General features: G+C 44.1%; 1 protein-coding gene across 8 annotated transcripts in view; it reads left to right on the forward strand.

Annotated features, from left to right (window-relative positions):
• CDH4 (cadherin 4) overlaps window positions 1–25,648 on the forward strand; it is an 819,766-nt gene that overhangs the window by 748,815 nt on the left and 45,303 nt on the right. For all 8 annotated transcript variants that reach the window (XM_082225899.1, XM_082225900.1, XM_082225902.1 and 5 more), the window contains one exon: window positions 23,515–23,700. In XM_082225899.1, the coding sequence (XP_082082025.1) occupies window positions 23,515–23,700 (186 nt within the window). The remainder of the gene's footprint in view (window positions 1–23,514; window positions 23,701–25,648) is intronic.

Below are 25,648 nucleotides of genomic sequence, written 5' to 3' on the forward strand. Positions count from 1 at the left end.
CTCTTCCAACTCTATGATTCTATGATTCTATGACATCTGGAGGGCTGAATTTGGGAGGTGCCTGGTCTTATTCATTCAGTTCAGTGGGTGAGTAGGGTTAGCATTGCACGCAACCCAATCAAAATGCATTGTAGCAGCACTAAATTCAGCATCACAACAGGACCAGGGAACTCCAAGCCCATGGCTTGATCCAGCCCAGCAGTCCCGCACCTCCTGGCTCTTGTTCTGTGCATGCACGTATCTGGGGATGATAAGGCTGTGTGTGGTGCTCATGTCTTGCTGCGAGATCACTGTGTTTCCATGTGCTCACCCTCCCAGTGCTAATACCTGCTGAGTCGTGTTAGCCTTGAGTGAATGCTGCACCCCTGAGTGATAGCTGCATGCAAACTGAAACACAAGAGTCAAGGCATGGAACGGCACTCCTTCCCTCCATAGGCTGATGCTGGCACTGTGAAGGAAAACCCTTTTAATCAAGGGCTTTTCACATCTGATGGAAAGAAGCTTATTTACCCAACTTGCGTGGTCATGCTGATCACAGAACTTCAAGCATATGATGCCATTCCACAGTTCTGCCTACGACGCGGTTTTTCGCCTTCGGAGGACATCCACTCAAAGTTAGCAAATGCTTAATCAGAGAGGAATGGGACCGAAAGGGGGATCCATGCCCACACACAACTCAAATAAAGTCTATTTTTATCATATTCAATCAAGAACAATCAAGCAAGCGAGAGGAGACGCAGACAAATTTGCATGATCACACTTCTGTGCCTTAAATGTTAATTAAAAGTTAGCTTAAATTTGCCTACTGTGCAGAACTTCTCTATTTTTTTTTCCTTATCCCTTTCGCAGTAGCCCATGTAAGGAAAATAATATGTTAGCCAGGCTGAAGTGTTTGTGATTAGTAGAGCTGTGGATTTGGGGCAGGGCAGGAGCGGGTGGGAGAGAGCGTTTGCAATCAAGCTCCTTTTCCTTTTTTAAAAAAAAAACACACCACCACACTGGTCCGTTCCACTTCTCCAAGCCTTAGGAGGTCTTATTAAAAGCTACTTTAAATTTCGCCCTTTGGCATCGCTTTGAGGTACTCCCGTTGAGTGCCAGAATCCAAAGCAGAAAAGGAGCCTATTTAAAAGCAACCACGCTACGGATATCCATTTTCTCAGTTGCTGCCCTGCCTAATCACAACTTGGATTTTCTTTCGCAAGTCTGTGCGTGAAGAGAAAAGCAGACTTTGATGAGGCCACAGGGAAGAATTGTGGAGGAAGGAAAAAGGGATATAGCCACAACTGCCTCTGTGCTGAAAAATGTTCCGAGTTACAGATGCTGGAACAAACAATTGCTTTTGTGCCGTTCTTGTGAGGTTAAGAGAGGCGTTTGGGTGGTCTCTGTGAAAACAAAATGGCGGACACGGTCTGCTCCATGTAATCCTTAACCACCCTTATCTGAAAGTAAGTTCAGTTAAAATGAATGAAAGTATAGCTAGGCTTGAGATGTATGATGATAGGTCATGGAATTGAGCCATTTCTACTGTGCTTTCAGGATTCTGCAACAAGGGTAGGAAAGGCATTCATTCCAGTTCACATTTAATGTGGACTTACATGACGTGCATTTCCTAAAACAATATATGAACTGAAACTCAGTTGGGCGCCCTGAGAACAAGACTTTGCACTAGTTGGGTCCCTGATCCAACAGGCTTTTTAATGTTCTTCTTGTTCGAAATGTGCAGTCCTCCAAATTTTGGGGGTGCAGTTCTCCAACCAAATCATGTGTCCAAAAAGTATATAGTAAAGTATGCATAAAACTCATATATTAGTGACATACAGACATACCTACAGGAAATTGCTTGCAAAAGCTTGCTTTTAAAGATAAATGTGGGCTAAACTGCTACTGAATTTCCTGAGGAATGAATATATATAGAGAGATATATATATTCACAAGCTGATGTGGAAATGTAGCAAAATGAACTTAAGATTGGGGCCAGGGAATGAAAAATTGAAAGAAACCAAAATTGACAGATACATCTATTCTGGAACTCCCATCTCTTTAAGTTTTTAGGAGGCACTTTGATTTGGATGGTACATGGTATGCTATTGGAGAAATATGTGGTCTTAATTCAGCTGTTACTGTGTTGGGTTTGTGGGGGAATCTTTGTGAACTGCCTTGAGCATCTATTAGAAGCTTTCCACATAGACTTTTTGATACCAGGCATGAAAGCCGTTTCATGCTAAGCATGGTATCAGGCAAGCAATTAATGAAGTGGCTTGGGAGGGAAACAAAGACAAAAGAAGTACCAATATGGATAAAGAGTAGCCAGGTTTCTTTTTAAATAAAACGAAACGAAACCCTACAGTCACTGTGATAATAAATCCACATCTGTCGCGTATATGTAAAAAAAAAAAATGCACTCAGGATTTGTGAACTTTGCAATGTGCTGCAGAAATTATAGGGAAAACTGGCAATTCATCAGATGGTAGCTTTCTGTAACTTTTTTTGAGGGGGGGGAATAGAAGCAAGACAGGGATCCCCTGTTAGAATTCCTGCTCCATGACTACAGTCATGGGATTGTTGTCTACCACATGATGGTATATGTTTTGACTCCGCAGAGTGGGAAGTGACGGAGACAGGATGTTTGTGTTACTGTGTTCCGTGAAGTGGGACTATTGTCCTTTGTTCTTTTTCTCTTTGCTGCCTGATGCTAGAGAGAAGGGGAGCCATGTTGCAGTGCACCATGTGTGTTGATATGTAAATAAAGTAGATTAGCCAAAATGCTGAGTTGCTGAGGTTTGTCACTTGAACTGCAAAGATTCTGCGGATCCCTAAGTGTGTCGATGTCTGTTGGCCTCGGTTGCTGTGATGTTCGGGCTGAAGAAAGCTAATGAAGCTCCCGAACGATTGACCAGGAGGGAGAGAACATGCCAGTTGGGCATGTGTCTTTCCCAGGGTCCTACTCGAGTGTAGGCCAAGCTCCTGACATCCCCCTCCATCCCAGCAAGAATGCACACCAGCCAAGCGAAAGCATTTGAGGAGGGTATCAAAAAGGACCAGTGATGGGTGTGCAGTTTGGAGGGCAGCATTTGAACCCCAGGCCCAATATTTCTTACCCCTACTTTACATGGAAGTCAGGACAGGGATAGGGAACCTGTGGCCCTCTGGACATTGCTAGAGTGCACAAAACATCTGGAGGGCTGCAAGGTTCCCCCATCTGTGCCTTAGACCTTTCTTTCCACTGCCTTAGCAGCGAGGTGCAAAATATGGCTGTCTGACTTGCACCGAGTAAGGGTCGTCTTCCTCTCTCGATGGTGGCATTCACCGTGTTTCTGACACAGCCCTTCCTCACCTGATGCCAGAGACTGCACCCTTAATTTCCTGCGCCTCTCAGTTCAATGCAAACAACCAATCCAGGAAGTTGCAAATCAGCCTGCTTGGTTTGAAGAAGGAATTCAGCGCTTTTCAGTTGAAATGGACGATCTGCTCTTAATTGCATTTCAGGTCCAGAGAAAAACTCCTGTAAATAATTAAAAGGAGCAAAACTGTTGGTTCAGCAGCAGGGGAGGGAATGCGGCGGGGAGGGAAGAAAGCTGCTCTTTGATGGCCAAGGCCAAGGAGACTAGAAAATGCCTTCTTAGTCTTGTTCTGGCTGTCACTGGATGAATACTTGTCAAAACCATACCCTCCAAAATAGCTTTCTAAATGGTCGAGCATCTCTGATTGCCAAATGTGCAATGGTGTATAGGAGGGGAGAAGAATCTCTGCCATAGAAAGCTGGGTTATTTGTCCGTTTAGCCCTAGATTGTCTAACCTGCCTGGCAGAGATTCTTCAGGGTCTGCAGCAGAGGTTTTCCCCACCATCCTTTTAACTGCCAATGCCAGGAACTGATCCTACCTTTACCCGGTTTAGCAGGCCAGTCAAAACCATTCCTGGGTTGTGGCTGCTGCTGCATGCTGACAGCTTCTAGGAGTCACAGGTGAAAGCTGAGTGCAGGATGGGAACCAAAGAGCTGAGTGCAGGATGGGAACGAACTACCCCAGAAGGAGCATGACGTGTCCCCCACCAGAGGTACTACCCTTCCCCTAAAAGTGCCTTTCCTTCATCATAGAGAACTTGCAGGCTGTTTCTATTCACTTAGAATTAAGGAGCAGTTTCCTTTTGGGGCAGGTGGCAGGAGACACAGCAGACACAGTCTGTGATGCTTCCAAACTATTTGATTTATTGCAAAACTAGGGGGTTCAGGACAAAAGTGGTGACTGGGAAAATGAAAAAGAGTGGGGTGACATCCACTGTTGTGTCAGCAAGCTCCCACTTGTGCAACACGACTCACCTTTTCCTTTCTTCCCCCTTCCTCCCCAAATTAGCACTGGGTGGTACCCCAAACCTATGGAGGAAATTTGGGGGGGGTGCAGTGGGCTGTAGGGGCAGGAGAGGAAGACCCCTGGCATGAGTGAAGAAGGTCTGATCTGCTCACACAGATGGTTGTCATCCATTATCTCATCTCAGCTTATTGTTTAATGCCACTCATCCCTGTGTTATTGATGTGGCCATGATGGCAGGTGTGAGGCAGGTGAACATGGCTGATGGAAAATGGCCTTGTGGGTAAAATTAGGACTGCCTGGTGGGCCTAATTTGGCCCATGGCTGGAGATTTTCCCCGCCCATGCCTAATACAGCAGCTCACAGCATGAAAGCACTCAACTGTAAGCACATCAGTTCCCCTTTTTACCTGTCCTGCCAAATGCACAGGCATTTGTGGAACGGGGCCAGCGAGGAACTCAAGGGTGGGGGCTGAGCCAGCCCTGCCCCCACTCCAAGTGTTTTGTCTGTATCTGAAAAAGGGCTAAGCACGCCAGAACATCTGCCATTGAGATACGCAGACAGCATTGTCTAGAAATGCAGCCTTGTAGAGGAAATTGACAACTCGTGGAAATACCTTTGCTGGATGCAATCCGCTTCCAACAGATGGTACCATTTAGAAAAATAAGTCCCTTGGATGATTCCCAGATCTAAACAGGCATCTTTGCCAAAACCTCTATCTTTGATTAATTTCCTCACACTCTCATATTCAACAATAAGCAACATTTCTCCAACAAGGGTGCTTCACAGCATTTTGACCAGGTAGAAGATAATGTATGCTTTGCCAAAATAATTAATAATAATAATAATAACAACAATAATAATAATAATAATAATAATTTATTTATACCCTGCCCATCTGGCTGGGTTTCTCTAGCCACTCTGGGTGGCTTCCAATAAAAGATTGAAAATACAGTGGTACCTCGGGTTACATACGCTTCAGGTTACATACGCTTCAGGTTACAGACTCTGCTAACCCAGAAACAGTACTTCAGGTTAAGAACTTTGCTGCAGGATAAGAACAGAAATCTTGCTCCAGAGGCGCGGCAGCAGCAGCAGGAGGCCCCATTAGCTTAAGTGGTGCTTCAGGTTAAGAACAGTTTCAGGTTAAGAACGGACCTCCGGAATGAATTAAGTACGTAACCCGAGGTACCACTGTACATTAAAACATCAGTCATTAAAAACTTCCCTTAAACATTTTTTTTAAATAATGACTTATCTCCCAATACTATTCACACTGAAAACAACAACAGAATCCACTGGGCACCATGACCTTCATTGTCATCTCTTTAGGGCAATAGGCGGGTGACCTCCAGCTCCTATAAGCCTCAGCCTTAAGAGTTCTGGCCAGGCAACATCTAGAGGGCCACAGGTTCCTCACCCCTGGCTTAGAGACAAGGGCCATAGCTCAGGGACAAAGCACATCAGTTACAGGCAGAAGGTTCCAGGTTCAATCTATGGCGTCTTCAGCCAAAAGGATCTGGTGACTTCCTGATACTTTGGCAAACCTCCTTTGTCTCAGAGAAGGATTATTGGCAGAGCTACCAGACTTTTAGAAGACATCTGAAGGCAGCCCTGTTTAGGGAAGCTTTTAATGTTTGATGTATCATAGTATTTTAATATTCTTTTGGAAGCCGCCCAGAGTGGCTGGGGAAACCCAGCCAGATGGGCGGGGTATAAATAATAAATTATTATTATTATATTATTAAGCTTTGCACATCAGAGAGTCCAGGTTCAATCCCCTGCATCCCTGGCCATGAAACCCTGGAGAGCTGATGCTGCCAATCTGTGTAGACACAACTGAGTTAGGTAGACCAGTAATCTGACTCGGTATAAGGCAACTTCCTATGTTCCAGGGGGGCTGGTTTCCCCCCAGATAACACAGGAGAATCTTTAAAAACTGATTTCCCCACTTCTAAAAATTACAAATATTGGCTCCACAATTCTGTTCTGTATATGGGCTGTGGCCCTAGCCACCAGATTCCTTCCTCCCCACAGCCAGAAGCATTTCCAATTGCTTGGATGAATTTAGCAGAAGTAAATCTTGATAGTCAACAAATGTCCCTGGACAGTCAAAGATTTAAATTATGGAACCACGCTAAAGCCAAAACTATCTGTAAGCCACTTTGGTTCTTGTGTTTTTATTAGCGAACACCATCACTTCTGTTTCATTATAATTTATGGTTTAGCGTTCTTGTTTGCAAAGTGCGCTGTGGATATTTTCTCTCTCTAACATGGCTCCCATCAGTGACAGGACACATGCTTTGCCCACGAAAGGTCTCAAGCTCAATCCCTGTTTCTCAAGGGATTGAGAAACAGGTGATGGGGAAGAAATTCAGTTTTGTTCTCATTTAAAAGCCAACCTTCATAATTCTCACTTTCCAAAACAATGCACAGCCAGCCTTCAAAATTCACATTTTCCCCAATTTTGCAATTTGGTTTTCCGGCCAAGTTCTGTGCACAAAAATGCACACCCTGGGATAAATTGTACATAAAAATGCATATGTTATTGAAAATAGCATGCAAAAGTGCATTGTGTTAGGGGAAATTGCTCTTCAAAAATGTGTACATTAGAAACATTTGGAGACAAAACTCTGTATATTAGGAGAAATTTAAGAAGCTGACAAATTTTCATGAAGACTTTTTTAAAAAAAAAATGCAGACTGATGTGGAAATGGGGAGAACTTAACCTAAAACTGGGGGGGGGGGGACTAAGGGAAACTAATAATTGATAGATTCACCCATCCCTTGGGAGGGGGTACCTACCTGAGACACTAGAGCACTTTTCCCATGGTAGACAATACTCTTCTAGATGGACAGTTGCACTGGCTGCCGGGCAACGTGCTGCAATATTCAAACTATAAGTTACCTGGAGTTCTGTGAGTCTTTCCTCAGCAGGTTCTCCCCCAGCAATTCTTCCCCTAGGCTGGCTACATATGAGCTGAAGGAAGGTGAGCAGGGAGAAGCTAGTCAACTCTTTACCCTCTCGTCATAATTCAGCTTAGAATCACATTCTGCTGCAGGGAGAAAGCCGTGGGGAGTGTGGTTTTGAGCTGCAAAGGGACTAAGTAGTAAAAGTGGCCTCTAGCCATGCATTCTGCTCCCACTCTTAGCTCACCCTTGGAGTCAGTCTAGAGTTTTGGAAAAAAGAAAACAGCAAAGGAAAGATGACCACAACTCTTGGAAATGGTTGTTTTGAGCTAGAGTTGGATAGAGGACTGTAGCAGAACAGGTGGCTTGCCATTTGCAACTGAGGGAGGGGGAAATTAGGCTCTATAAGTCCCTCCTCTTGTCATTAAAGTAACAGTCAGATGGAAAAGGGGCCAACAGGCATCTCTGATTGACATCTCAAGGAGCTACAATACTATGTGTTGTATATTATGTATGCTCACCCAACCCATGCCCCGATCTCCATGTGTTGCAGCAGAGCTTTGCTTTTTAGCTGAAAATTAAACAGGATTGTTATTACTATTCTTCCATAGAACCTCTATCGCCGTTGTGTCTCTTCCTCCCAGCTGCCAGAATTGCAGAGTGTTTTCCGTATACTCCTCACCGCTAACTTCAAAGTAACTCAAAGTGACTGATGCTTAACGTCCCCATTTGTGTGCACATTTCAACAAATTATTCCGATAAAGCTGACCAAATAATTTGCGAAGGTTTCCTCCCCACGCCCCCGCAAAAAAATATTTTTTGTCTCTTTCAATAACATTTCTAGAAGAATGGGGGAGAGGAGTTAACTTTGTCATTTCCAACAACTTCGAGTAATTAACAGCCTCATTTACAACCCAGTTAAACTGACATATTTGAATTTAAGCTAATTGCATCCTATTGAACTCTGCAGCTTATTTCTGGTCTGCGCATGCATCAATCTCATTGGTTTGAGTAGGACATATGTCCACATAACTGTTTGCAGCGATAGAGGCGATTAGATTGATTTGGCTTAGATCCAAGGATGTTGACTTAATGGAGCTACATAGCACACTCCATGGGAAATAACATTTCTTTGTCACAAAGCAGCGCACAGAAAGCGAGGGATAATGGGCTTTTAATTTCGGTTTCCAAGGCGGCAGTCCTACGCAGGCTTACCAGGGTGTGAGTCCCACTGAGCTCAGTAAGGCTGAAGGCTAAGTTGCAGCCACGAGTAGCTATGGCTCAACTTTTTTCCTCTTACAACAGGCATATTTCCTGGGGTAAAATCCAAAAAAAAACCCCTCAACAACTTCAATCCTTAAAAAAAGCTGAATAGCTTCAGTCCTAAAAAAAAGCTTGGCCCATTGGTGGGCCAAATCAGGTCCTCTTTGAAAAAAGTTTGGACGCCACTGTCTTACAAAATGCACATACATGGGCTGCCATCTAAAGTAGGGTAAAGTACTTCTTAACACTTTCTCTTCCTGCAGTTTTCCCACTACAAATGATGATGATAATCTTAATATTATTTATACCATCCATCTGGCTGGGTTGCCCCCCACAGGTGTTGTTTACCACATAAGGAAAATATCCAGATAGCTGTATCTTTGTTTTCCGTGGGAGAAAGGTAGGGGTGTTTTGTTTTGTTTTTGTGAGGGGTAGTTTTAGTGGAACCACATCCAGTGGGGTAGAATTAATGGGTTTTTACTATACACTCAGGTACACCAAATTCAATGTAATGCCTAAACATGGAATGTCCAAGGGTGTTTGAGGTGGGACGGGTAGGTAAAGGACCCCTGGACGGTTAAGTCCAGTCAAAGTTGACTATGGGGTGCAGAGCTCATCTCGCTTTCAGGCCGAGGGAACTGGCATTTGTCAACAGACAGCTTCCTGGGTCATGTGGCCAGCATGACTCAACCACTTCTGGCGCAACGGAACACCGTGACAGAAACCAGATTGGCACGGAAACACCGTTTACCTTCCCGCTGCATCAGTACCTATTTATCTACTCGCACTGGTGTGCTTCCGAACTGCTATGTTGGCAGAAGCTGGGACAGAGCAAAGGGAGCTCACCCCGTCGCCAGGGTTCAAACTGCCGACCTTCTGATTGGCAAGCACAAGAGGCTTAGTGGTTTAGACCACAGCGCCACCCATGTCCCACCAATGAGACAGTTACACCTGATGAGCAAGGTGTGTTAGGGAGAAAGGAGAAGAAACTATGGCAGTCATAAGGTCATAAGAAGATCCTGTGGATTAGGCAAATGGCCCATCTGATCCAGCGTCACTGTTATCGCAGTGGCCAATCAGAAGGCTGTGAGAAACCTTTCCGTGGTTTCTAGCAACTGGTATTCAGAATCATAGCTGCCTCCAGCTGTAGCCATTGATAGCAGGCATCAAAAGCCCTCCCTTCCAATGTGAAGTAGGTCAGTAAAAAAGCAGCTTGGTGTACATTTTAGCTCTTGTATATATGGCCTGTCCATTCATTTCAAAGGAAGCACATCCACAGATGCAAATGTATTTCCTCCATTCATAAATAGAGCAGCCTTTGAAGATGGTGAAGCTATGTGCATATCAGGCACAAGACTCTTCAACACTAAACCTTCCTTTAAAAATTCTTTCATCCATAAAGATCAAGCTGAACTTTAGTTATCAGAGATAGTTCAAGTCTCTATTTAGGTCTGAATGCATCCTATATCTAATTAGAATTGGTAGATTGTCTTTTTAAAATGGGTCAGCCACGTGGGGGGGGTGGGGGGGGACAACAGCCCAACGCTCCCTAAGATCTAATCTTGAGATTGTGGAGGGGGGGAGAAGATAGTTTTATATTTGTTCATTTACACCTTCTCTATGGTTAAAAGAAGAATTAAAACGAGGTCATTAAAGTTTCCCTGGAGACAAACCTCAGACCTCAGTGGTAATATGATTAATCAAATGTAAAAGTGAAGCCAGCTATCTTGAATGAGTATAACTCATTTTTATAAAATATCTAATTACTGTAACATAGTCTGCTGTAGGAAAAAAAAGGAAGAGAAAATTAATTGCAATAACAATTCAAGAAGATATTTTTTTTTCAAATTGAGGTCTACACACGAAGCTAAACGGAGATGATTAAGTAATTTTGGCTTCATGAATCCCCTTGATGGGAGTTAGTAATAATGAATTTTTCAGACCCCGGAATTTAAAATTGCCAAAGATTAGGGCATTTCTTTTTTAAAAAAAAACTAGTAGACTTCAATTTCCTGTTGCCAAAAAAAGGAAGACAGATACATTTGCTTTTCTCAAATTGGAATATAAACCTACTTGTTTAAATTTCAGAGTGACAAAATGTGATCTTTCAAGTCCCAATCTCAAGCCACTTAAAGCTGAAACAAGTACATCATCCACAAATGCCTTTGCATTGTCAGAGCCAAGGACCCTCAAAATTCAAGTAAGCAAAATCCAAAATCACAACACTGGCCTGATTAGCACATAACCATGCTAAGCAATGGGGAACATTAACCATAGTCTATGCTAACTGCAGTTAATAAACCATGGTTAGAGCTGAAGCATTTCACAGAAGATCGTTTAAACCTTGGCCTATTTTGTTCCAGAATAGTTAAAAGCATCAGTGAGAGCAGCTGAGCCTTGAGAGCAGTTTAATTTTTTTTTACACTCTGCAGTCACAGTTCAGTAGTTTTTGGGTGGTGAAGACTCCTTAAGAAGGAAGTCCAGTTTCACATGGAAGCCTAAAGCTGACTAAGGCTTATAAACCAAATACAAACCTTAGTTGGTAAGTGACCTTTAACCATTGTTGTTGCAAACTCATTAAGAGAGAGGGGGGGGGAGAAATGGGGGACAAGTGGGGGAACCACCAGTTCATATTATTAATGCATTTACACCCAACATACAAAAGCTGTTACTTGAAAGTAAGAGATCTTTATTCAGGCCCAGCAGCAGACGGTGCTCAAGAATGAGCAGGGCAAGAAATTCAAAACTGGTCAGAAGCAACAAATATGTCCCAACAAGTTTCCACACTCCTCCCTGTTTTTCCTCTTTAAAAATGCCTGCATCTGTAAACACCATGACATATAATTGGATTCTCCCAGTTTCTCTACTGGAAAACATGAAGCTCCCCCTTGAGCTCCAGCTCCAAGTCTAGCCATGGCTCCACCCAGTTTTCAGCTTTCCACTCAGTCCTTACTCACACGTGGCTTGAAGAAATGTTCGGCTCCTGGTCTCAAACAGACACTCTCTGCCGACGCCTTCACACAGCCAGCTGCTTGAGAAACACTGAGTTGCTTCCAGTCTCTGGGTTCTTTTCACACTCTGTCTCTGCCCACTCAGGACTGGGCCCATAACCTGTTATAGGGGGGTCTTTCCTCTGGTGGCAGATAACAGAGACTATGACACCACGAGACCGGTGTAAAACCAAATCAAATAAAGTTTTTATTATAAAACAACAAACAGCAAAGCTTGTGGGTGTTTTTCCTGCAGGTAATGTTCAAACTGCAGCTTTTCCTCCTTTTGTAGTCATGGCCAGCTGTACCCAATTTGCCCAGAGCTTACAGAAACTGTTCTTAAAGGTACAAACATCTTTACTGTTTCTTTGCAGAATGATTCCCAACACTCCCACCATGCTATTAAAGACAAGGTATGGGCCACTCACTCATGAGACTCTCTCGCCTTATGTGACCTTTGGGTTTGCAAACATGTGCCCCACCTCTAGTTTCTTTTTCCCTTCAATGAACACCTCAACATTTTGTACATCCTAAAGTTCGCAGGTCCTTATCAGGCCGTTATAAAACACATTTAATTTGCAAGCAACAGTAGGACATGATGGCACCATCCAGGAAGTCCCCAGAATATGTCAAAATTAGTACTTGTTTTTGGGGGGTGGTCTCTTTTTTGCCTTGAAACAGATAGACACCTGACTATTTGAGGGCATGATATTCCTGATAGCATGAATAGTTGTGGTTAATATTTGATCTTCAAGCAAGGTGGTTTTGATGGACCATGCATTAAATTTCATGGCAGCCATGTGTTCTCCAGGGCTGTTACACAGCTTATGTCCTGTGCAGCCTAGTCCATGCCAGGTACCCTGTCAGCTTGTCCTGAGCCTATTTGTCATGAACCATTTCATTTGTAACATCTGCCCGTGTTACACATCCCCCTGCTGTGGTATTCTCCCTTCAATGCAACCTCTCTGCAATTCTCACTTGTCCATTAATATGTGTGGAGCCAGGAGGAAGGAATCCATTAGCCAATGCCCCTGTAATATGTATTATGTAATAATGAGGATAAAATGTCCAAAGTGAAAATGAGATGCCTGTGCCAAGGCGCTGCTCTTCTAGATGTGTGCAATGAGATGTAACGTTGCCAGATGTTGCCGACAAAAATGTCCACAATTCAATTAAATGGTCTCCAACCTTCCCCGCGTTGCACTTTAGTCAGGAAGCAAACCACAGGTAGTAGCTTTATTGAGCTAATATGTATTCACATTGGATTCCTATAAACAGCAGTCTGGGGTACATCTTTGCTATCATAAAGCAGTATTTGTTGGCAGAATAAAGCAAACTGTTTCTCCTGGCTGGCAGACTCCAATGGCACAGAGTCTTCCAATCCAAGCAACCACCTGTTCTACAAATTCCAACAGCATCACTACAAAGAAACAAACAAAGACGCCATAATGGCACAACTTATTCTGGGGTTCACGGCATATATTATGCTAATCTCTGGATGTTGTGTGGCATCATAGAAGGCAATGTGCATCTGGTGAGTCGGACCATTGGATCACTGGAGCCAGAGTTGTTTCTTCCCCCTTCTGTAGCTCACTGGAATCTCAAGAATAATGTTCTCCAAGCTGTGCAAGTTGAGATCCTTTGGCCCTGGGACCTCCTGAGGTTGGTGCTCCTTCCCTAGCTGGTGCAACAACATGGGCCAGGGAAGTTGCTATCAAGAAGTCGCTATTGGACTGGGCTGTAGCTCAAAGGTAGAGCTGTAGCTCAGAAGGCAGCTTCTTCTATTCCTACTTAGGTCTAGGTAGACGGACAAGATGTACACCTATGTGTGTTGCTATGGAGGAGGTGGACTTCCGAACTTAAAAATGGAAAGCGTAATGCTGGTGGTCAAAAAAAGAGGTTTAAAGACTGTCTCAAGGCAAATCTTAAAAAATGTAGTATAAACACCGACAACTGGGGAACACTGGACTGCGAGCGCTCCAGTTGGAGAACAGTGTTTACCAAAGGTGTCATGGACTTTGAAGACACTCGAACTCAGAACGCAAGGGAGAAATGTGCTAAGAGGAAGGCACGCTTGGCAAATCCACAACGTGATCAACTCCCACCCGGTAACCAATGTCCCCACTGTAGAAGGACATGAGGATCCAGAACTGGCCTCCACAGTCACCTAAGGACTCATTGATAAAACCATGTTTATGGAAGACAATCTTACTCGGCTACAAGTGATCGCCAAAGAAAGAAGAAAAAGAAGGACTTCAAGGACTACATAAACCCATTCTGAGCTCCACCCAGCCCTTTTGTATTCCTGGCAACTTTGCTCCTAAGATGCACTTCAGTTGTGACTGGTTGCTTCGGGGACAAATAGAAATCTTTTGCTTGCTCATGGTTCGCCCTTTGAAGCAGGTTCCCACCCACCCACCCACCCCCATCTGCTCTGTACTGGCTAATCTGGGGGAGGGTGGAATCCATCATGAAAGGAACATACAGGTTGCCCCATGGCTACCGTTCTCTGACATCCAGATTTTGTTTTAAGCTTGCCTTCTACCATCTCCTGTTTGCGGGATTCCTATAGGCCTCTGGTTTGCCATTGTGAGAGCATTCTGGTGGAGTGGATAAGCCTTTGATCTTCTCCAACGGGGCTTTTGTTATGCTCTTAATCCCAACCTCCTCCATTTTGTAGCCAATAGAAATGAAAACTCTCTGTTGCAATGAATGGAAAGAAGAAAAATGCTCAAGAACGATGAATAAGCAAAGTAAAAAACATCCTTATGTATCTGAAGAAGTGTGCATGCACACGAAAGCTCATACCAAGAACTAACTTAGTTGGTCTTTAAGGTGCCACTGGAAGGATTTTTTTTATCCTTATGGAAGACAGTTTTCAGCTAGGAAGTTTACAGCTTTGAAGCAGCTATTTATGTCAGTCTTTTTAATTTAAGTGGCTCCCTTTAAAGCCGCATTCCTTGACTTGGTTGCCCTCCAGTTGTGCTAGCTGGGGCTGTTGAGAACTGTAGCCCAAAAATCTGGAGGGCATCAGTTTGGGGAAGGGTGGCTGAAGCTGTTTCGTTCCCAACTGGGATATCTTATAAATTATCTTTGCATTTATGCACACACCCTTTTCTAATGAGACAATTAGCCTTAACTAATGAGCCCATTTACAGATGCCGGCGCTGCCTGTTGCTCATCCCTACCTCTCTCTCTCCATCCCCTTTGCAACCGTGTAAGGGTGTGACAGTTTTACTAGAAGAACATACTCAAAAGGCTTTGGAGCAGAACAAGAAAACGGTGCTCCCCGTGGAGATGGGGGATTGAATCGATGCCTGAGAAAGAAGAGTGCAAATCAGAACTTTCTTGAAGATTTCATTCCTTATTATCTAAATCCACAGCCCCCCCTTTTTTTTTTTTACAAATAGCCCCAAAGTCAGTGAAATGACACTGTGGAAAGAATTTGGATTTTTTCCATCGGAAAATGATGTTTAAATAAAACTAATCCAACCATATCAGCCCCTCCTGCATGAACTCCACACACAAAAAAGTGTGTAAATACGCATTTCATAACAAAAAAGTGTATAAAGTCTGTGTTTAACTCCATATTTTATCCCAATGTATGCATTTCCAAACATATTATTTGCTAATATTTAATGCATTTTGGGCAAACAATTCTCAATGGCATTCCTCGCTTACTAATGTATGAGTCCCACTTTACAGAGGGCAGTCCTTCATTTGAAGAACTGCCCAGTCTTCGGTCCATTTAATGATTTTAAAAATTTGGAAACGAAATCATGGGCTGGTCAACAATTAGCACCTGGACAGAAAACCAGGTAACCACACAATTCACCTGGTCAGCTTGGTGAGATGCACTGTATGTCTCGTTCAGTTATATGCTAGATTTACATCTATGCATATAAATTAGCATATGCAAACGTATTTAGCAAATCAGTGTCCCCTTTTGTCTTCTTTTTGGTTGATTTGTTTCCTCTTCTTTTGGTGATGAGTAAGTGGCCAACCTATCCTGATTTGCTTGTGCAACGCTTCCATGGTGCTAACGCTATGACTGTTCTTTAAGGAGCATTTGTTCTGATTTGTTTGCAGGGTGGTTACATGACAATGAACATCCATCCTTTTTCGCTTGTGTGGTGCTTACGCTTCTTCTCAATCATTCAGCACACACTTTTCAATGCATTTCTCGGTCATTTCTGTAACTGGAAAGAGTAATAAAACAACAACAAGTGAATTGGCTGTGCCATAGAACTCTTTAATCCACTTTACTGGGGCTAACCTGAATTTTCAAAATGTTTTTGAATCCTTCCCATACAACAGTGACAGTCTGGAGTCCACCTAAGAATACACAGCTGCACACTTAGGATCCTTTCATCCAAAACAATCCATCTGGGGTCACTACTACTTCCTGGGTCGGCATTTAGGGTCCGCCAAAAAGGGTTAGAATCCTCATCTTCCTTGAAGGGGGTGGGGGGGTGAAGATTATCCACTTACTATGACTGCACCAGCCTAATGCATGCTTCATCCAACTCAAGTGTTATGGCATAGCTATTGTGCTTAAAATGATCTTGAGGGTGTGCTCTCAGCGAAGGACGAAACTGAAAATGCATTCCGCTCCGAGCACAGATAAAAGCAATCTTATCTTAGAGTGTATACTTCAGCAAGTTTTCATGTACAGATTTAATACTGATTCCTGCTACTTCTGGACATTTTTCCAATAACTTTTGACACTTTGGAACGCATTCTCTGTGATTCTGTTACTTCACAGCAATAGACTTACATTTTCTAGATAACTTCTTCTGGAGCAGGGACAGGGACCCTTCAGCCCTCCAGATCTTGCAGGACTACAACTCCCACCTGACTGTTCACCATGCTGGCAGGGGCTGATGGGACTTGGTTGTCCAATGACCTCTGGAGGGCCACAGGTTTCCTACCCCATTCTAGAGGTTAAAAGGAATGCTTCGAAATTCTCCAAATTCTCAGTCCAAAATGCACTCGAGACTACTGTTCTTTTTGGTCTGTTGTGTTTGCCGGGAGCAAATAAAAACCCACAAAAACATAATTGTAGAATAATGTGCTTAATTTGCACAAGATATTCCTGTCTCAGTTTGGTTACCTTGGTGCAGAAACTGGATTTTGCTTGAAATCAAGGGAAGATTTCGTTAACTACCCATTTGCATGAGGTGCCACAAGACACTTAATCTCAGGGTTGTGGGTTCGAGACCTATATTGAGCAAAAGATTCCTGCATCACAGGGGGTTGGACTAGATGACCTTTGTGGTCACTTCCAACTCTGTGATTCTACATTGAGCTGGTTACTATATATATATATATATATGGAGGTTTTGGTGTCTTCGGGTGTCTTCCCGTGTAAGAGTCGGGGTGTCTGTGCGACGTTTCGACGAGGTCTCACTCGTCATCTTCAGGCTGGTGCTTTCGGCTTCTTGTTACTGGAACAGAGCAGAGTCTGGTGTTTGAGTTCCTATAAATACTGTTGAGGGGTGTGGTGTATAGCCTCCAACGTTCTGGGCAGAGAGGAAGTTCCTAGATTAGTGTGCCTTTTCTTCTTTTGTTCCTTAATTACTTGAGGGATATCTTGGGTGATTTCATGAGTGATATTCTGAATACCACTGGGTGGGTCATTAAGTGTAGATTAGTTGCTAAAGCTTTCGTGTCTTGACCTCTTGAGCTTGTGAAGAGTTTTTCTGAGAAGATGGCTGTGCTGCATTTAGTTGTGCTCTGGCTTGGCTTCGTGTATAGGGGCGAGCTGTGGTTTTGTGCCTTGTGCCAGCCAGATCTGTGTAGGGATTGCAGGGGGGTGCAGCATCCGGAGGTGCCACTATAGTTTGGCTACTGGATGGAGTCTGTAATATGTCTGTGGAGAGGGTCTGGGTTTGGGTCTGGTGTGGTTGATTGGTGACGGCGTTCTGTGTGCCTCTGGTTCTGGTGTCGGTTTTTGTGGGGAGGGCTAATTTCCAGATGTCTGGCAGGCGGGACGTGTCGTCACGCTTGTTCATGTTGTGAGGGTGTTTCTCTATCTCGATGGCTTCCATGATTATTCTCTTGTGGTGATGTTCCATGTTAAAGAGCAATTTGGAATCTGCAAAATTAATTTCGTGTCCTGTTTCTTTCATGTGTTGGAAAAGAGAGGAAGTTTTTTCTTCTTTTTTGACGGCATTCTTGTGTTCTGCGATACGTGCATTTATTCGTCTGTTTGTTTGTCCAATGTACGTGGCTGGGCAGACTTTGCAGGGTATTTCATAGACCCCTTGGTTTTCCAGCTGGATTTTGTCTTTTGGGTTTCTGAGGATATTGGCTATTTTTTGGTTGGTGCAGAAGGCTGTTTTGATATTGTGTTTATGGAGGATTTTGCTGATTTTGTCTGTAGTGCCCTTGATATAAGGAAGGAGGGCCATGCCATTGTTTTCTTCTGTGTCTTGGTTTTTGGGGGGTGTTTCTTTTTGGATTAGCTTCGTAACCCTGTTTTTCTGGTATCCATTGGCGATTAACACATTTGAGAGATTCTGTAACTCAGTTGTCAAGTGGTCTTTGTCAGCCAGGCGTTTGGTTCTGGAGATGAGAGTCTTGGCTACGGAGTTTATTTGTGCAGGGTGGTGGTGTGATTGTGCATGTAAGTAGCGGTTGGTGTGTGTTTTTTTCCGGTAGATAGTGTGTCCTAGGGAGCCATCAGGTTTTTTGTAGATTAGGACGTCAAGAAAGGGGAGTTGGTTGTTGTCTTCTATTTCCATAGTGAATTGTATTTTGGGGTGTAGGCTGTTGAGATGTGTGAGGAAGCTATCTAGTTTTTCTTTCCCGTGTGGCCAAATTACAAAGGTGTCGTCAACATATCTGAGCCAAAGTTTGGGTTTGTGTTCTGACTTGTCTAAAGCATTGGTTTCAAAGTGTTCCATGTACAAATTTGCGATGACCGGTGAGAGGGGTGATCCCATAGGTGCTCCTTCTATCTGTTTGTATCTTTGTCCGGTCATCGCAAATGTAATTTGGCCACACGGGAAAGAAAAACTAGACAGCTTCCTCACACATCTCAACAGCCTACACCCCAAAATACAATTCACTATGGAAATAGAAGACAACAACCAACTCCCCTTTCTTGACGTCCTAATCTACAAAAAACCTGATGGCTCCCTAGGACACACTATCTACCGGAAAAAAAACACACACCAACCGCTACTTACATGCACAATCACACCACCACCCTGCACAAATAAACTCCGTAGCCAAGACTCTCATCTCCAGAACCAAACGCCTGGCTGACAAAGACCACTTGACAACTGAGTTACAGAATCTCTCAAATGTGTTAATCGCCAATGGATACCAGAAAAACAGGGTTACGAAGCTAATCCAAAAAGAAACACCCCCCAAAAACCAAGACACAGAAGAAAACAATGGCATGGCCCTCCTTCCTTATATCAAGGGCACTACAGACAAAATCAGCAAAATCCTCCATAAACACAATATCAAAACAGCCTTCTGCACCAACCAAAAAATAGCCAATATCCTCAGAAACCCAAAAGACAAAATCCAGCTGGAAAACCAAGGGGTCTATGAAATACCCTGCAAAGTCTGCCCAGCCACGTACATTGGACAAACAAACAGACGAATAAATGCACGTATCGCAGAACACAAGAATGCCGTCAAAAAAGAAGAAAAAACTTCCTCTCTTTTCCAACACATGAAAGAAACAGGACACGAAATTAATTTTGCAGATTCCAAATTGCTCTTTAACATGGAACATCACCACAAGAGAATAATCATGGAAGCCATCGAGATAGAGAAACACCCTCACAACATGAACAAGCGTGACGACACGTCCCGCCTGCCAGACATCTGGAAATTAGCCCTCCCCACAAAAACCGACACCAGAACCAGAGGCACACAGAACGCCGTCACCAATCAACCACACCAGACCCAAACCCAGACCCTCTCCACAGACATATTACAGACTCCATCCAGTAGCCAAACTATAGTGGCACCTCCGGATGCTGCACCCCCCTGCAATCCCTACACAGATCTGGCTGGCACAAGGCACAAAACCACAGCTCGCCCCTATACACGAAGCCAAGCCAGAGCACAACTAAATGCAGCACAGCCATCTTCTCAGAAAAACTCTTCACAAGCTCAAGAGGTCAAGACACGAAAGCTTTAGCAACTAATCTACACTTAATGACCCACCCAGTGATATTCAGAATATCACTCATGAAATCACCCAAGATATCCCTCAAGTAATTAAGGAACAAAAGAAGAAAAGGCACACTAATCTAGGAACTTCCTCTCTGCCCAGAACGTTGGAGGCTATACACCACACCCCTCAACAGTATTTATAGGAACTCAAACACCAGACTCTGCTCTGTTCCAGTAACAAGAAGCCGAAAGCACCAGCCTGAAGATGACGAGTGAGACCTCGTCGAAACGTCGCACAGACACCCCGACTCTTACACGGGAAGACACCCGAAGACACCAAAACCTGCATTCCTGTACCCGTGAAAATCTACGAAAGCAAATATATATATATATATATATATATATATATATATATATATATATATATATATATATATATTCAAACAGTTCTCACTGAAGCAGCACTATTGGGTTACCCTCCACAATCAAATAATTTTGGGGTGGCTCCTGTTTCACGTTCTCCATTCCTCGGGACCGAAACAAAGGTATGTTCGATGAGAAAGCAAACTCAACAAAACCTGAAAACGGAAGCCCCTGCTTGCTTTTTTTATTATTCTTATTTTTATCAGATCAGAATTTTAACGTGTCCTCTCCACCCTCACCCCCCGCCAAGAGTTTGCGAGATAAAGATCTTCTATTGTTGAGCCAAAGAGCTCTTAAAGGTCATTGGCACAGGAGCTCCATCACTAAGACTGGGATGAGATCCCATTTTGGATAAATTCACAATTTTTCTTCCTAACAAGATGATAGTATCAGGGCTGGAGCGTACAGGAGTGTTGGGTTACAGATGAAAGGCTATTGTGTTCTCAAAGGCAGACTCTGCGAGTTTCTGTGCAATACACAAGGCCCCAGAAGTCAAGTAGTTTGATGAAAGGGCTTCTCTCTTTATTAGCTTTTGAATACAGATAAAAGTACAGTTTTCCTGTGAAAGTCTAATGCAAGCTTCGAAGGCTTCTCCACCCCCACCTCCTTTTTGTGTGTGCTCACAGCTCTTTGGTACAGCATCTCCTTTGCATGCAAAAGGCCACGGGTTCAATCCCTGGCATCGCCAGATAAGGCTGGGAATGCCTCCCCCCTGAAACTCTGGTGATGTGCTACCCCAGCGTAGAGCATACTGAACTTGCTATAAGGCAGCTTCCCAAGTTCCTAAATAGCTCAGTTGGTTAGAGCGAGGGGTACAGGGGCAGTTGCCCCAGGTGCAAAAATGTTTTGTTGTTGTTGTTTAGTCGTTTCTGACTCTTTGTGACCCCATGGACCAGAGCACGCCAGGCACTCCTGTCTTCCACTGCCTCCCGAAGTTTGGTCAAACTCATGTTGGTAGCTTCAAGAACACTGTCCAACCATCTCGTCCTCTGTCGTCCCCTTCTCCTTGTGCCCTCCATCTTTCCCAACGTGAGAGGGAGTCTTCTCTTCTCATGAGGTAGCCAAAGTACTGGAGCCTCAGCTTCAGGATCTGTCCTTCCAGTGAGCCCTCAGGGCTGATTTCCTTCAGAATGGAGAGGTTTGATCTTCTTGCAGTCCATGGGACTCTCAAGAGTCTCCTCCAGCACCATAATTCAAAAGCATCAATTCTTCAGCGATCAGCCTTCTTTATGGTCCAGCTCTCACTTCCATGCATCCCTACTGGGAAAACCATAGCTTTAACTATACGGACCTTTGTTGGCAAGGTGATGTCTCTGCTTTTTAAGATGCTGTCTAGGTTTGTCATTGCTTTTCTCCCAAGAAGCAGGTGTCTTTTAATTTCGTGGCTGCTGTCACCATCTGCAGTGATCATGGAGCCCAAGAAAGTAAAATCTCTCACTGCCTCGATTTCTTCCCCTTCTATTTGCCAGGAGGTGATGGGACCAGTGGCCATGATCTTCATTTTTTTGATGTTGAGCTTCAGACCATATTTTGCGCTCTCCTCTTTCACCCTCATTAAAAGGTTCTTTAATTCCTCCTCACTTTCTGCCAGGGGTGCCAAATTTCAACACCCAATGCTGCCTCAATACAGCTGCACGCTTCCATCGCTGGGCTCCATGTCGTGAATTCTTCACGGCGCTTTAGCAGAAATGCTCAGAGTTCCAGGTTTTTCAGTGCAGTATATTTATTGTGAGCTATATATACAAATATCTACAGGCTATAACACACAAGCAGTTCATACAGTCAAACAGAGTACCTGGCTTCACCTTAAGGCAAATAAGAAGACTTCTAACTCTCTCTCTCTCTCTCTGACCACACTCCTCTACACCACCCATTTGCTGCTGGGAAGGTTTCCCTTTTAAACCGATGACAGCCAGTCAACTGTCAGCATATTACTGCTGAGTCATTCTGACCCAGCACTTCCATAGAAAGTATTGCAGGCTGATTGCACCAGCCAGTTGCATCAGCTAGCAAACTCAAGCCTGCAGACTTACTATCTCACACAGCATTCTGCGAATCCCGACACTCCATTGAAAATGGCTTCTCCATGCGAACCAGGAAGCAACCCCTCCAGACAACGGGACAATTCTTCATGTCTTATCTCTGCGGCTGCAATCTCCTGAAAGTCGTGGACACTATTAGGCAGTTGAATCTGCATCCGTACTCCTGTCTGTTTCGCTCCCTCCCCGGTGGCATCCTAAGCCACTGGAAGGCAGAAAGGGCAACAATAGGTGGGTCTAGGGCCAATGGCAGGCAGAGGCAACTAATTCTAGCTCCTCCTCCCTACCAACTTCCACAAGAACAACAATGAGAGTAAGGAGGAGGAAGCCTGACAGGTAGAGTGACCCTTTGGACTGTGAAATATACTCGGAGTCCTGTAGTGATTTCATGCTCTTTATTGTAGCTTGTAAAACAGTGATTGAATTCCCCCCCCCAAAAAAAAAAAAACCTCAGGCTCTTATATACATTATTTACACAATGAGTCCTGTCTGATTGGCTAGTTCTGATTCCCTCCTGGAGCCTGATTGGTCTTTTCCTGCAGGCCAATCAGTTGTTGCATTCTACGATTCTACGATCCTACAATCCTACCAGCCTAATAGGCTGATTAACTTCCTCCTGAAACCTGACTGGTATTTTCCTGCAAGCCAATCAGTTGTTGCATTCTAAGATCCTACTTGCCTATTGTTATAGGATCTGAGCTTAGTACATAACAGACTGGTTTTAAGTAAGAAGGCTGGCAAGGTGGAACTGGCTGAGGTTGGCATGGCAACACCCCATTTGGCCTACTGAACCAGCCTCCACTGTGTTGTAGTGGGAGATACTGTTACCAGATGACCTGTGGACCTTCTCAGTCTGCCGTTCAGGTGCTGACTATTGATGGCCAACTTCATGGCCCCTCACAGTCTCCCTCCATGTGGTTCTTTATCTTTAAACCGGGCTTAGCCTTGACAGACCTCCCATTAGAGAACTGTCCTTCAGACGACCATTGAGAGGTTTTTAAGTCACGGTGCCAAATTATGTATTTTATGATAATTACTGTCAATGTTCATATTTCTTAAGTGTTTTTTAAATATTTCCTTGGTTGTTGTAAACTGCGGTGTCATCATTATGTTGAAGGTTGGTATTGAAAACTCTTAATTAATTAATTTAGCAAAATAAACAGGGGAGGCAGATTGGGAAATGCACTTGCTGCTACTGAATCTCTGTGTTTTACTCTGATTGTTCAGAGCCTCCAAGCGTACAGACAACCAGGTGAACACGCAGTAAAGAGACAATACACACACACACTCCAAGAGTTTGCTTGGTTGTCTGAAGAGGGCACTTGAAAAGTAAACACTGGGCTCACACGTTTTCTGTACCATCCCAGTTGGTCTTCCATTATGTGAAGATGTGATGAACACACAAACATGCATGCTTCTAACAGCACTTTCTTTTTCTTTTTCAGTATTCCGGTGAGGTCCCAGAAAACAGAGTGGAAGTTGTGGTCGCTAATTTGACAGTCATGGATAGAGATCAGCCTCACTCGCCCAACTGGAATGCCGTTTACCGGATTATCAGTGGAGACCCTTCTGGTCACTTCACCATCAGGACAGATCCCGTTACCAATGAAGGGTTGGTAACAGTTGTGAGGGTATGTACATTGTGCTGCTCACCTCATTTGGGGCTCCATCCTTCTACTCACCCCATTTGGAATTCTGTCATGGGCAATTTATTGGAGATTTCTGCCTGTAGAAGAGTTAGTCAAGATCTTCTAATGAAGGGGTCTGGACCATAAAGCACTTTGGCAAGGGTGGAGACCATGGGTGCAACACTCTACCTCCAATTTTTAGCTTGCCCTCAGGGCTTTCCTCAGAACCTGTCCCACCACAGCTCCTCTTCCCAGGCCATGACTCTCACTGAATAGACCCTTAAATTAGCATGATCAGTTCACCCTATTGATTTCAATGGGTCTACATTAACCAAGTCCAACTTTGGATCTAACCAATTCTCCTCAAAACGAGACATTACCAACATCAGTGGCAACTATGCATACCTGATAATATCTCGTTTAAGTTTTAGACCCTGAGCGCAATGCCCATACCATTAACCTGCATGCGTAGGTGATTGTTGCCTTTTGTCTTTCCAAAAAGAAACCCACATTTGCTATTTGCTTGAAAACGCTGCTTAGAAAATCAGCAGCACGGGTCAACACCTTCTCTCCCCGTGTGTTATTATGCACAGAGAACATCAAGTGAATCAGTTAGCAGATAAGATTCCTGCAGCTGTTTTCCATAGAGTCTGTGGCATAGACCATCAAGACAAGAAAGGATGTGCGAATGAATAGGCTGTTCTGATCGGCAAGGACCTGCGCAGTGTGTCCGATACACTGTTCTCAAAAAGAATCTTTTTTGCAAGCATGTTGCTGAGAACAGAGCTTTTTCAATCTTTTGAAAAGTGTGACCTTCCCATAGCAGCAATTTTTTTTAATGTACTATGCTGCGCTGCTAAAGTTGAAAGAGCAGCATTGTGAAAGAGTGATTCATGGGCGAAGAACATTTGCTGCTACCTAACAAACTGCCCTGCCTCCGAATGCAATGCCATCCGTGAAATGCCACAAGGATGGAGGGAGAAGCTTGTGAGCTTGTTCTTGCATTGACCTTGGGGACATTCACGGTTGCTACCTGGTTAAGCAATTATTATTTTTAAAGTCATTTTAACTTGCTCCATCTGTGGTTCCTGCAACCTTCATACACACACACACATACCTAAAACCTCATTCCTTTTCATCGCCCTTATCTTGGATTCAATCCATGACCTATAAGACAATCTTCTGTTGCTTGCATCTTTCTTCATCATCAATGGTAGCATTTTACCGATCCATTCAGAATTCTCCCATGGAATCCAACAGCCTTGCTGCCTGAGAATGACTCTCCGACAGAGAGAGCCTGGAGTCTGAATCTGTCTGGCTCTTCGGATGCCCTAAGCCAGGCATCCCCAAACTCAGCCCTCCAGATGTTTTGGGACTACAATTCCCATCATCCCTGACCACTGGTCCTGTTAGCTAGGGATGATGGGAGTTGTAGACCCAAAACTTCTGGAGGGCCAAATTTTGGTATGCCTGCCCTAGGCCATGCTCCCTGTCCAAGCAACACCCCTTTCGGGCTCTGCTCCATGTCGCCCTCTAGAGCTTTCGCCAAACTGAATTGTGTCCTTGACCTGTGTTGATGTCTCTTGCTTGCCCAGATGGAGACATGTGTGGAAACCTCTGGTAGAGCATCTGCTTTTTATGCCGAAGGTCCTCGTTGGATAGCTCAGTAGGTTAGAGCACGGTGCTGATAACGGCAAGGTTGCAGGTTTGATCCCCATATGGGACAGGGGGTTGGACTAGATGATCCTCTGGGTCCTTTTCCAGCTCTACAATTCTATGATCCCTGGACTCTCCAGATTGGGCTAGGAAATACTTGCTGCCTGAAACCCTGGAGAGATGCTGTTGCCAGTCAGTGTAAGCAATACTGAACTGAACGGACCAATGGTCTGACTTGCTGTTAAGGCAGCTTCCCATCTTCCCTGTGACTTTTGCATGGTTGGAATACAAGCTG

The sequence above is a fragment of the Podarcis vaucheri genome, assembly GCF_965113315.1.
Source record: "Podarcis vaucheri genome assembly, chromosome: 6".
Classification (NCBI taxonomy): domain Eukaryota; kingdom Metazoa; phylum Chordata; class Lepidosauria; order Squamata; family Lacertidae; genus Podarcis; species Podarcis vaucheri.